This window comes from Lagenorhynchus albirostris, chromosome 3 (assembly GCF_949774975.1).
Source record: "Lagenorhynchus albirostris chromosome 3, mLagAlb1.1, whole genome shotgun sequence".
NCBI lineage: Eukaryota > Metazoa > Chordata > Mammalia > Artiodactyla > Delphinidae > Lagenorhynchus > Lagenorhynchus albirostris.
The window spans coordinates 55,677,007-55,691,450 of record NC_083097.1 but is presented as its reverse complement, the minus strand read 5'-3'; the positions used below and the strand labels follow the sequence as shown (position 1 = coordinate 55,691,450).

The following is a 14,444-nucleotide window of genomic DNA, read 5'->3' as shown; positions in this document are numbered from 1 at the left end:
AGGTACAACCTTCCAAGACTGAACCAGGAAGAAACAGAAAATATAAATAGACCAATCACAAGTAATGAAATTGAAACTTCAATTAAAAATCTTCCAACAAACAAAAGTCCAGGACCACATGGCTTCACAGGTGAATTCTATCAAACATTTGGAGAAGAGCTAACACCCATCCTTCTCAAACTCTTCCAAAAAATTGCAGAGGAAGGAACACTCCCAAGCTCATTCTACAAAGCCACCATCACCCTGATACCAAAACCAGACAAAGATACTACAAAAAAAGAAAATTACAGGCCAGTATCACTGATGAACATAGACGCAAAAATCCTCAACAAAATACTAGCAGACAGAATCCAACAACACATTAAAAGGATCATCCACCATGATCAGGTGGGATTTATCCCAGGGATGCAAGGATTCTTCAATATATGCAAATAAATCAATGTGATACACCATATTAACAAATTGAAGAAGAAAAACCATTTGATCATCTCAATAGATGCAGAAAAAGCTTTTGACAAAATTCAACACCCATTTATGATAAAAACTCTCCAGAAAGTGGGCATAGAGGGAACCTACCTCAACATAATAAAGGCCATATATGACAAACCCACAGCAAACATCATTCTCAATGAAAAACTGAAAGCATTTCCTCTAAGATCAGGACCAAGACAAGGATGTCCACTCTCACCACTACTATTCAACATAGTTTTGGAAGTCCTAGCCATGGCAATCAGAGAAGAAAAAGAAAGAGAAGGAATCCAAATTGGAAAAGAAGAAGTAAAACTGTCACTGTTTGCAGATGACATGATACTATACATAGAGCATCCTAAAGATGCCACCAGAAAACTACTAGAGCTAATCAATGAATGTGGTAAAGCTGCAGGATACAAAATTAATGCACAGAAATCTCTTGCATTCCTATACACTAACAACAAAAGATCAGAAAGAGAAATTAAGGAAACACTCCCATTTACCACTGCAACGAAAAGAATAAAATACCTAGGAATAAGCCTACCTAAGGAGGTAAAGACCTGTACTCAGAAAACTATTAAGACACTGATGAAAGAAATCAAAAATGACACAAACAGAGAGATATACCATGTTCTTGGATTGGAAGAATAAATATTGTCAAAATAACTATACTACCCGAAGCAATCTACAGATTCAATGCAATCCCTAGCAAATTACCAATGGCATTTTTCAGAGAATTAGAACAAAACATTTTACAATTTATATGGTAACACAAAAGACCCCGAATAGCCAAAGCAATCTTGAAAAAGAAAAACGGAGCTGGAAGAAACAGGCTCCCTGACTTCCGACTATACTACAAAGCTACAATAATCAAGACAGTATGGTACTGGCACAAAAACAGAAATATAGGTCAATGGTACAGGATAGAAAGCCCAGAGATGAACCAACACACCTATGGTTACCTAATCTATGACAAAGTAGGAGAGACTATACAATGGAGAAAAGACAGTCTCTTCAATAAGTGGTGCTGGGAAAACTGGACAGCTACATGTAAAAGAATGAAATTAGAATACTCCCTAACACAATACACAAAAATAAACCCAAAATGGATTAAAGTCCTAAATGTAAAACCAGACACTATAAAACTCTTAGAGGAAAACACAGGAAGAACACTCTTTGACATAAATCACAGCAAGATCTTTTTTGACCCACCTCCTAGAGTAATGACTATAAAAACAAAAATAAACAAATGGGACCTAATTAAACTTAAAGGCTTTTGCACAGCAAAGGAAACCATAAACGAGACAGAAAGACAACCCTCTGAAAGGGAGAAAATATTTGCAAACGAAGCAACTGACAAGGGATTAATCTCCAAAATATACTAACAGCTCATAAAGCTCAGTATCAAAAAAAACAAACAACCCAAACAAAAAATGGGCGGAAGACCTAAATAGGCATTTCTCCAAAGAAGACATACAATGGCCAAGAGGCACATAAAAAGATGCTCAACATCACTAATTATTAGAGAAATGCAGATCAAAACTACAATGGGGTATCACCTCACACCGGTCAGAATGGCCATTATCAAAAAATCTACAAACAGTAAATGCTGGAGAGGGTGTGGAGAAAAGGGAACTCTCTTGCTCTGTTGGTGGGAATGTAAATTGATACAGCCACTATGAAGAACAGTATGGAGGTTCCCTAAAAAACTAAAAATAGAACTACAGTACAACCCAACAATCCCACTACTGGACATATACCCTGAGAAAACCATAATCCAAAAAGACACATGCACCCCAATGTTCATTGCAGCACTATTTACAATAGACAGGACATGGAAGTAACATATGCCCATGAACAGATGCATGGATAAAGAAGATGTGGTACATATATATAGTGGAATATTACTCAGCCATAAAAAGGAACGAAATTGGGTCATTTGTAGAGATGTGGGTGGACCCAGAATCTGTCATACAGAGTGAAGTAAGTCAGAAAGAGAAAAATATTGTATATTTTAATGCATATACATGGAATCTAGAAAAATGGTACTGATGAACCTATTTGCAGGGCAGGAATGGAGACACAGATGTAGAGAATGGACGGACATGTGGACATGGACGGGGGGGTAAGGGGGGTAGGATGAATTGGGAGATTGGGACTGACATATATACACTACCATGTGTAAAACAGATAGCTAGTGGGAACCTGCTATATAGTGCAGGGAGCTCAGCTCGGTGCTCTGTGGTGACCTAGATGGGTGGGATGGGGGTGGGTGGGTGGGAGGGAGGTCCAAGAGGAAGGGGATATATGTATACATATAGCTGATTCACTTCGTTGTACAACAAAAACTAACACAACATTGTAAAGCAATTATACCCCAATTAAAACACACACACACACACACACACACACACAATGAGATAGCACTTCACACCCACTAGGATAGCTATACTCAAAGAGACAAATAATAACAAGTGTCTGGGAGGATGCAGAGAAACTGAAACCCTCACCAATTGTTGGTGAAAATATAAAATGGTGCAGCCACTTTTGTAACAGTTTGGCAGTTCCTCAAAAGGTTAAACACAGAATTACCACATGACCCAACAATTCTACTTGTAGGTATAAACTCAAGAGAAATAAAAATATATGTCCAAACAAAAACTTATAATGACTGTTCTTAGCAGCATTATTTATAATACTCAAAAGTTGAATATACTAACCATTGAATTGTACACTTTTTTTTCCCTTTTTTTTTGGCCACTCAGTACAGTTTATGGGATCTTAGTTCCCTGACCAGGGATCGAACCCGTGCCCCTGCAGTGGAAGCGCGGAGTCCTAACCACCAGACCACCAGGGAAATCCTGATTTGTACACTTTAAATGGGTGAATTCTATGGTATGTGAATTATCTCAATAAAATTGTTATTTTTAAGAAGTGCTGAATAGTATATATGATATAGTATACATATATTTTTGTTCTTGCTGAAAGGAATATACATGTGTATACATATATATGTATGTGTGTATGTATATATATGGGTGCTTGTGTGTATATACACACACCCTTATTTAGATGCATATGTGTATAAAACATTCTTAGAAGTCTACAATAAAAACTGATACTGGAAATGGGATTAGGGGCTGGGAACCAAGGAAGAGGGAGGTTTTTAAATTTTTGACTTTTGGGTACTGTCTTATTTTTTGCCACATGCAATGTATGCCTAAGAGATGTTTGCTTGAGTATTCATGTATAAACACATACAGAAAAAAATATATATGAAGAGAAAGTTTGATCAAGTAAATATAGTGAAAGGGTAATAATTAGTGAAACTAGTTGGCGGGTTTATGGGTATTTATTTTATAGCTCATTCTACTTTCTGTATGTTTTAATTTTTTAATAGTTAAAATAATTGTAACAACTGAATATTCCATTTGAAATGCTAATGAAATTTCTTGGGTCAAAGTAATTTTGTAACTTTCAGGGGAACAATAAAGTTTACCTCTTTGAATTTCCACTTCTTTAGTTACAAACAAACTGGGAACTTCCCGATGAGCACCAAACCTGCTGGTCCCTAAAATTTTCTTAAGATTTGGCTTAGGCTTGGCAAATCTACTTCTCATTCTCAAATTATTGGTCACTTCTGAAGCTGTCCTAGAAAGAGATGGGAAGAAAGAGAAATTAATCAACTGTGTAAGAATTCTCTCAGGATTCTGTGTAAGAATCTGGACCATGTCTGTAAAACTGGGACTATATTTACATAAAACTGTTTCAATAATGCTTAAAACACCCATTGTGGTAATTTTAATATGCAAACCATTAAACTAAAATCAAAATCTGCTAAACCTTACTTTAAAGGGTGAAAAATCAGCACTGCCCACCTTACATTTATTTGTTACTCAAAGCTATTGGCCAAATTGATGGTTGGTTTATGTATTTATTAATTGAACACTAATTTATTTTGTAAAACTCAAAAAAATAATAGTTTAATAAAGCAAAATAAACCTGGATGATATAGAGTTTTCCTTTACTTCTTCCATTAAACCAATTTCTTCTTTAGTACTTTGTTCATCCAATATAATCTTGTTTTCTTCTACTGATGGAGATGCACTACGGATAGGTGAAGAAGGTTCCTGACATTCATGAACAATTTTGAGATTTGTATTATCTGGGCAAAAAGGAATATGGCTTTTATCGCTTGAATGAACATCAGGAAGTACACATACTCCTATTGCAGAAAAAAACAGAAAATTAAAATTGACCAAATACAAACAGATGTCCAAATAAATCCTTCAACATGCAGCAACGGTAAAATTCTACGTTATTTTTATTTTATTATTTTTTTTTTTTCTGGCCGCACCACGTGGCATGCAGGATTTTAGTTCCCCAACCAGGGATTGAACCCGTGCCCTCTTCAGTGGAAGTGGGGAGTCTTAACCACTGGACCGCCAGGGAATTCCCTAATTTTTTTTTTTTTTTTTGAGTAAACAATGTGTTAAAGATTTATTCAGTTCATTAGGAGAGGACTAGCAGAATGATAAAATGGGTAAAACACATTTGAGAAACTATCTATGTTATTTTTAAAGTCTGCTCTTTTTGGCTCCAAGTTTAAATTTATGACCTCATATTTCACGCCAGAGATTTGACATGTGCTAAGTTTAATAATTCTTATAGACTGAAACTTTTCTGTTATTATAATTAAAAATAAATCTTTTTGTTATTTTCAGTAACTATATAACCTCAGATGAATTTCCAGATAGGATTATCTTCATTTATAATTTTTTAAAACCTGTATTTTACATTCTAGATATTTGTGACAGGCTACAATGCGATACTCTGCCATTGAAAAAGGAGCCCTATAGGGAACACAAATCAGAGACTTTCCTGATAAATATATAGTTATGGGCCAAGAAATCTGACACTTAAAACAAATGGCAGGTCACTCATCAGCAGTTAAAATGATTAACAGGATTATAAGTAACATGATTATCCATTTAATGTAAAGTAGAAGGTACTTTGATAGTAAAGGCCATAGCCGAAAATAAAATACTAAGAGTCTGGGTTGACATATTTTTTGGCTCAGTCCAAACTAACAGAATAGTCTAAACTAAATTATCTCAATAATTAATCTTGCCCCTTCATACTGTATTTGACTGTCATGTAATTGTGAAGACTATCTAAAGCAGTGGCTCCTTCACTAAAGAAACATGTGTGAAGAGATCAGTGGTCAAGGAGTTCAGTTAGCCAATGATGTTTATGATGATAAAGGTAGCGGATTCACTAGATTAACTATTCTACAAATACAAATTATCCTTAATAAACCCAGTGCACTATATGGAAATGGAGGCCATTAGAGGGCTAAGTAAGTAGTAAGTAGGATGGATCAATGCATACATATTACCTTTTCCGGAAAAATAACACAGTGATGCCAACTTCAAATGTAAAAGGCAGATATTCACTTAATATTCAAATATGGGTATATTTCTTAAAAGTTGGATTTTAAAGGTTTCTTTTTTTGGTAGGACTTATCTTTTATTCTTACCATCACTCTGTTCTGTACTGATCTCTGACTGCAACACCAGACCTCCCATTGTAAGTAAAGTTATGGCAGCTTCAGTGCTTCCATCGCTGGTACCTTGTGAAAAACCAGATCAACTTTAAAATAGAAAAATGAATTGGGAAATTTATGTTTGGTTGCTTAGAAAAGAATTTTAATTTAGGTGTTTATCCTCTAGTAACAAGTTTCAAAACCCTCCATACCACTAATCCCTTACTAGGGTAGTGTTTCATTCAGCTTATATACTATAAATAGAGCATCAACTGCTGACTTTTACTCACTGAAAATGCCTCCTTCTCGTTAAATAACTTAATACCTTCAAAGGAAAGACATCTGTGCAAATCAGAGAAAATAAATACTTCTTTATCAAACATTTAATCACTCTCTAAAGTAGCATTCCAAGAACCCAAATTTCTCCTAGAGATAATATATTCGAACTGCTGGATCTTTTCATTCAATTCTCCAGCAAACTGACTCATTTACTAATTACCACCACTATTAAATCACTCTGTTCGTTGGTGTTAACCAAGTATTTTTAGCTGTTTCCTTATTAACAGTTACCTGTTTCAGCTTGGGAATGTTCACCTGTGGTCATTTCCTAAAAGAGGAAAAGAAAAGTAATAGCTTAGGTATTTTCCCAAACACATGTTCCATATCTCAAAGCACTACATTTTACAGGTCTTTCTATGCTTTTGGTTACAGTGGAGTGGAAATTTATAATTATTCATAAAATTTCATAAACAAGAACAGAAATCATTTAAAAGCCAAATATTTTCATCTCTTGCTCCTTCTTTTACCTTTTGCTTGTATTATATGCAAATTTTAATTCTAATCATATGCAACAAGCATCTGCCTTTCTTACTTCTTCAATTTCATAATCCTTCAACTTTAGTCACATCTGCTGCTAGTTTTGACTCAATGGAAACCAAGGTCTGAACAATATCACAAATTTTTTACACTACTAGGTGGCTTAAAAATTAAATGAATTTTAATAAATTAAGAAGTTATAGGATCTATGTCCAGCATGACAGCATGAGGAGCTCTGCTGACCCTCTCCCCAATGAAACTGGTAAAATTTATTAAAGAACCACCATTTAAAGCCTCTGGAAATGGTCCTAAGGGCGTAAGATGCACATATATTCGATAAAATTGTTGAAAATTCAGTAACAAAGGTGAAAGTCTGTGGTATTTGAGCTAAGACTGCTCTCTCCCTCCTTCCAGCTCAGTGAGGTAGACTCCACCTCAGACTGCTGCGGCCAAGGAAAACAGGGTCCCTTCTCCCTGAAGGCCCCATTTGGAGGGCTTTCAGCTCCTAATACCACAAGAACCTGGTGTCAGATTCATCAAAGATAATAGGCCTGTATCTATTATGAATATGGACAAAAGAATCCTCAATAAAATACTAGCAAACTGAATCCAACAACATATAAAAATTATATGCCATGGGGACTTCCCTGGTGGTCCAGTGGTAAAGAATCCACCTTCCAATGCAGGGGACAGGGGTTCGATCCCTGGCCGGGGAACTAAGATCCCACATTTCGCGGGGCAACTAAGACCGCATGCCACAACTACTGGGCTCACGTGCCTCAACAAGAGAGTCCCCGTGCCACAAACTATGGAGCCCACGCACCTTGGAGCCCATGTGCCACAACGAAGACCTGACACAGCCAAAAAAATAAAGAAAATAAATAAATATCCAAAAAAAAAATGATATGACATGACTAAGTAGAATTTATCCCAGGAATGCAACTTTTGGTTTAACATCCAAAATTCAATCAATGTAATACATCATATCAATACAATAAAAGACAATTACATGATCATCTCAAGAGATGCAGAAAAAGCATATGACAAATTCCAACACTCTTTCATGTTTAAACACTCACACAAACTAGGAACAGAATGGAACTTTTTCAATTTGAAAAAGGGCATCTATGAAAAAAACCACATCTAACATCAAACTTAATGATGAAAGACTGGATGCTTTCCCCTACTTTTATTCAACATTGTACTGGAGTTCTAGACAGGGTAATTAGGCAAGAAAAGAAATAAAAGACATCCAGACTGGAATGTGTTATAAACTGAATTATGTCTTTCAGAAAGATATGTTGAAGTCTTAACCCCCAGTACTGTGAAGGTGACCTTATTTGGAAATAGGGTCTTCCTAGGTGTCATCAAGTGAAGATGAGGTTATAGTGGATTAGAGTTAGCCTTACTCCAATAAGACTGGTGTCCTTATAAGAAAAGAAACACAGACACACATACAGGGACAACACCATGTGGCAATGGAGGCAAAGGTTGACCTTGTGTTGCCACAAGCCAACGAATGACAAGGAATGCCAGCAAGTGCCAGAAGGTAAGAGAAAGGCCCAAGATGATTTCTACCTCAGAGCCACCAGAAGCACCCATCACCAGGGGCATCTTGATTTTGGAATTCTAGCCTCTAGAACTATGACAGAATAAATTTCTGTGGTTTTAAGCCACCCAGTTCGTGGTACTTTGTTACAGCAGCCCTACAAAAGTAATACAGAAAGACAGAAGTAAAACTATCTCTATTCACATAGGCCATGATCTTATATGTAGAAAATCCTAAGGAATCCACTAAACTATTAGAACTAATAAATGAGTCCAGCAAAGTTGCAGGACACAAGACCAATATACAAAAATCAAATGTATTCCTATAAACTTGCAATAAACAAACCAAAAATGAAATTAAGGAAACAATTCCATTCACAATAGCATCAAAAACAACAATATACTTGAAAATGAAGTTAAGGAAATGCAAAGCTCATACTCTGAAAACTACAAAACACTGTTGAAAGAAATCAAAGAAAAGCTAAGTAAATGGGAAAATATCCCATGTTCATTGACTGAAAGACTCAAACATTGTTAAGAGGGCAACACCTGCTCCCCCAACTGATCTACAGATTCAATGCAATCCCAACCAGAATCTCAGCTGATGTCTTTGTAGAAACTGACAAGTTGATTTCAAAATTCATATGGAATTGCAAGGGACCTATGATAGCCAAAACAATCCTAAAAACAGAATGAAATAGGATGACTTACACTTATAAATTCCAAAACTTATTACAAAGCAACAAATCAATAGAGCCTCACCAGCATAAAGACAGACAAATAAATCAATGGAATAGAATTGAGAGTCCACATATCTGCAGCCAACGAAGTTTTGACAAAAATAAAAGACAATTCAATAGGGAAAGAACAGTTTTTTAAAAGAAATGGTGCAACAACTAGATAGTCATATGCAAAAGAATGAAGTGGGACTCTAATCTCACACCATATAAATAATTAACTCAAAATGGGGAGAATTCCCTGGCAGTCCAACAGTTGGCGCTTGGTGCTTCCACTGCTGGGGGCCCGGGTTCAATCCCTGGTCGGAGAACTAAGATCCCGCAAGCTGTGTGGCGTGGCCAAAAAAAAAAAAAATTAACTCAAAATGGATTAAAGACTTAAATGTAAAACAGGAGTAAATCTTCAGGACCTTGGCTTTGGGAAAGGATTCTTAGATATGACAACAAAAGCATGAGCAACAAAAGAAAAAAATAGATAAATGAAGTCCAAGTACTCTAAAGCAGTGGTCCGCAACCTTCATGGCATCAGGGACCGGTTTCGTGGAAGACAATTTTTCCATGGATGGGGGAGGAGGGCGGATGGTTCAGGTGGTAATGAAAGTGATGGGGAGCGATGGGGAGCGGCAGGTGAAGCTTCACTCGCTCACCTCCTGCTGTGCGGCCCGGTTCCTAACAGGCCGCAGACCTGTACCAGTCCGCGGACCTGTACCAGTCCACGGCCCAGGGGTTGGGGACCCCTGCTCTAAAGGAAACCATCAAGAAAATGAAAAGACAACCCACAGAATGTGAGAAAATATCTGAAAATCACATATACGATTAGGAGCTTGTATCCAGAATATAAAAAAATTCTTACAACTCAATAAAAAAAAGACAAATAGACCAAAAAAATTTTTAAATGGGCAAAGACTCAAAATAGACGTTTCTCCAAAGAAGACATAAAAATGGCCAATAAAAGCACGTGAAAAGATGCTCAACATCATTAATCAATAGGGAATGCAAATCAAAACCATAATGAGGTACCATTTCACACCTACTAGGATGGTTAGATCCAAAAAATCAAATAAATATTGTCAGGATGTGAAGAAATTGGAACCCTCATATGCTGCTGGTGGAAATATAAAACGGTGCAGCAGCTTTGGAAAGCAGTTTGCTAGTTCCTCAAAGGATTAAACAAAGTTACCATATGACACAGCAATTATACTCCTAGAAATGTACCCAAGAGAAATGAAAACACATGTCCATACAGAAACTTGTACACAAATGTTTATAGCAGCATTACTTATAATGGCCAAAAGATGGAAACAACCTATATGTCCATGAACAGATGAATGAATAAAGGAAATGTAGTATATTCATATGGAATATGATTTGACCACAAAGAGGAATGAAGTACTGATACATGCTACAACATGAATGAACCTTGAAAACACTAGACTAAGTGAAAGAAACCAGGCACAAAGGACCATACTGTGTGTATATCTCCAGAATAGAGAAATCTATAGAGACAAAAAGTAGATCATTGGTTGCCTAGGCCTGGGGAAGGCTGGAAGCAAAAAGGGGAACAACTGCCACTGGGCATAAGACTTCTTTCTGAGGTGATGGAAATGTTCTAAAATTGTGCATATAGCTGTAAATACACTAAAAGCCATTGAATCATATACTTTAAATGAATTAACTGTATAGTGTATGAACTGTATCTTAATAAAACTGTTTTTGAAAAAGTTGTAACTCTTCATTTATAAAAACAAGATAAATACCAACTAAATAAGGAAGAGTGCCAAGCAAAAGGCAACTAAATATGTTTTAAATAATTTACATCTAGTATATATTTAATGCATCAGAATTTTAACATAAGTCTATGAAGATATTGAGCTACGCCCACACACAGGAATCTATGCTTTTCAAGTCAAATATAAAAATCTACGAATTATTCACTAGTTTCTACCATTCATACTTACAGCTCCTAGAAATAATAGAATAATTTCTATCATACTAGTTAAGAACCATCTGTAAACCTAAAGCTTTCAAAATAAACTTAGTCTTTTAAAAGTAAACAAAGAATTAAAGACAAAACATATTAAAATGGATGCTTACAACTGATAATGCATTCAGATTTTCTTCTTGTTTCATTTCCTCAGTAGTCAAATCTATGTTTGATGAGAGCTGATGTTCAACAACAGCTATGCATCCTACATCTGGAATATTCATGGGTATTTCAAGCTGTCAAAATGAAAAGTTTCATTATTTCATTTTGGCATACCATCACAGAAAAACAAAATGAATCATAAAATAAAATATTAAACTGAAGAAAGAATTCACATTTATACATGATTTAAAAAACCGAAATATAGTAATTCTTAAACTGATTGACATCAACTTGGCAAAAGTGAAACATTTAATGTTTTTGAGGCGTCTGTGATTCTTACAAACAATAAGCAAAACTTCCAGAGCTAATCTACTTAGTACCTAGCATTGCATTTTCCATTATCCCCAGTTTGTCCCAAATTTCCCCCAGTTTCTCTCATCAGTCTGTCAACATTTATGAAACGCTTCCTAAAAATTAGAGGGCTACAGGTACAAGAATACAAAGCTCAATAAGACAAGTCAGTCCCTGCCTGCAAGGAACTCACGATCTAAGAAACACAGACATGTAACCAACCATACACTGCTCCAAGTGCTATCATAGAGATGAGTTGAAAGCACTTAAAAAGATTTATCGTACACATGACCCACCAAGGCAATTACTCTCTCCCACAACCCCAAAACCTGTATGATTCTTCATAGCGATGAATGGCCATGTAAAATAACGAGTCCACTCACATTTACTCTTCATTTAGCAGGCTTATTTCAAAGATCCCTACAGTCTGGGGGTTAAAAACACTAACATTTATCTCCTAGACTATAAACAAGGGAGTCTGGCTTCTATTCCCTTATTAACAGAGAGATGAGTATAAAAGACTGTGATTCAGTAGGAACTGAGCAGTCAAGTTTGAAAATCTTCCTTTGAGACGTTTATTATAGTAACGTGTTCTGTGTCTGTCTGCTCAGATGCAATCAGAGAAAAATCTTTGCTAATATCCTATAGGCCTGGGATGAATTTTAAAAGTTCGAGTGATTTGAAAAGACAAAATATTTTCTGAAAAGCTGGGATTGGGGGGATAATGGGAATATTCTAGGTAACTGAAAGTTGGTTCTGTAAGCACTACACAGTTTCAAAGCTTTATGTTTTTAACAGCTTTATCTAGATATAATTTACATTCCATACAATTCACCCATTTAAATTGTATAATTCAATGTTTTTTGGTGATGGAAGCACAGATACGTGCAACCATCAACATAGTTACTTTTAGAACATTTTCATCACTTCAAAAAAGAAACCCTATACCTACTCCTTTAACTCCTCATCTCCAAATCCCTAAGCAACCATTGATCTACTTTCTGTCTCTACAGATTTTCCTATTTTGGACATTTCATATTAATGGAATCATACAATATGCGATTTTTTTGTTAACTGGTTTCTTTCACTTAGCATAATGTTTTCAAGGTTCATGTTGAAGTATATATCAATATTTTAGATCCCTTTATGATTTAATAATATGCCATTGCATTTCAACGCGTTTTAAAGGGGACATATTCTAACATATAAACAAATTTCCCTGCCTTAGTAAACTGGCCATTAAGAATACAATTTAAGCTTTCCTTGCTCAATTATTATAATCAATGCTATTTAAGAAGGCATTCTGTGGGGCTTCCCTGGTGGCGTAGTGGCTAAGAATCCGCTTGCCAATGCAGGGGACACGGGTTCAAGCCCTGGTCCGGGAAGATCCCATATGCCGCAGAGCCACTAAGCCCATGTGCCACAACTACTGAGCCTGTGCTCTAGGGTCCATGTGCCACAACTACTGAGGCCACGTGCCACAGCTACTGAAGCCCGTGTGCCTAGAGCCCGTGCTCCACAGCAAGAGAAGCCACTGCAATGAGAAGCCCGCACACCGCAACAAAGAGTAGCTCCCGCTCTCCGCAACTAGAGAAATCCTGCGCACAGCAACGAAGACCCAACACAGCCTAAATAAATAAAATAAATTTTTTAAAAAAGGAAGGCATTCTGTATTAATTCAGGGATATATCCTAGAACCTGATTTTCAGAAGTTAATTTCTAGTATTAGTTTTCACGAGGAATTTGCCTTTCACCCAAAGAAATTGTAAAATACAAAACATATAGCTAAATGAATTTTCATGCAGTGGTAACCAGCCGTCCTTGCACAAAATTAACTTTCCTTTTACCTTTTCTTGGTTTCAACCAAAATTTAAATTCATTATCTTTACTTTGAACTTTAATTACAAGAAACCACTTCACATCATTTTTATTTAGCTTCAACCATTCCAACTAACTTTATAACATTTAGCATGGTATTATTAACAATGAATAAAAAAAGGTGAGTTTGGAATTCTATTTGTAATTCAAATGGCTTTTGAATCTACCATGAATACAAAACTGATTCAGATATGATGCTCTATAACCAAAATAAGTTACTGAAAATTGAGGCAGAACAGAAAACTTTGAAGTTACAAAGTTAGACCAAGAGGCAAAAGAGTAAGGAGCTTTCATAATAAAGTAAGTTGACAGGCTTCCCTGGTGGCGCAGTGGTTGAGAGTCCGCCTACCGATGCAGGGGACACGGGTTCGTGCCCCGGTCCGGGAAGATCCCACATGCCGCAGAGAGGCTGGGCCTGTGAGCCATGGCCGCTGAGCCTGTGCGTCCGGAGCCTGTGCTCCGCAACGGGAGAGGCCACAACAGTGAGAGGCCCACGTACCGCAAAAAAAAAGTAAGTTGAAGTAATATGTTCCTCTACCTCAAACCCATTAGGATGACTACTATCAAAAAAAAAAAAAAAAACAGAAAAAACAAGTGTTGGTAAGGATGTGGAGACATTAGAACCCTCGTACACTATTGATAAGATGGTAGAATAAGGCAGCTGCTATGGAAAACAGTATGGGGGTTGCTCAAAAAATTAAACATTGATTTACAATTTACTGTATTATCCAGCATTTCCACTTGCAGAATTGACAGCAGGGATTAGAAGAGATATTTGTATACCCATGTACATAGCAGTGTTCTTCATAATAGCCAAAAGTTGGAAGCAACCCAACTGTCCACTGACAGAAGAATAAACAAAATGTGGTACTGTATATACTGAATGGAATATTATTTAGCCCTTAAAAAGGACATCCTGGACTTCCCTGGTGGCACAGTGGTTAAGAATCTGCCTGCCAATGCAGGGGACACAGGTTCAATCCCTGGTCTGGGAAGATTCCACATGCCTCAG

At 36.5% G+C, this 14,444-nt stretch overlaps 1 protein-coding gene across 1 annotated transcript in view; it reads right to left on the bottom strand.

Moving 5' to 3' along the window:
- BDP1 (B double prime 1, subunit of RNA polymerase III transcription initiation factor IIIB) overlaps nucleotides 1–14,444 on the bottom strand; it is an 87,983-nt gene that overhangs the window by 20,754 nt on the left and 52,785 nt on the right. Inside the window, exons 27-31 of the mRNA XM_060146313.1 lie at nucleotides 11,215–11,337; nucleotides 6,587–6,623; nucleotides 6,011–6,103; nucleotides 4,474–4,696; nucleotides 3,971–4,122 (exon numbers count right to left, since the gene is read on the bottom strand). Coding sequence (XP_060002296.1) covers nucleotides 3,971–4,122; nucleotides 4,474–4,696; nucleotides 6,011–6,103; nucleotides 6,587–6,623; nucleotides 11,215–11,337 — 628 coding nt within the window. The remainder of the gene's footprint in view (nucleotides 1–3,970; nucleotides 4,123–4,473; nucleotides 4,697–6,010; nucleotides 6,104–6,586; nucleotides 6,624–11,214; nucleotides 11,338–14,444) is intronic.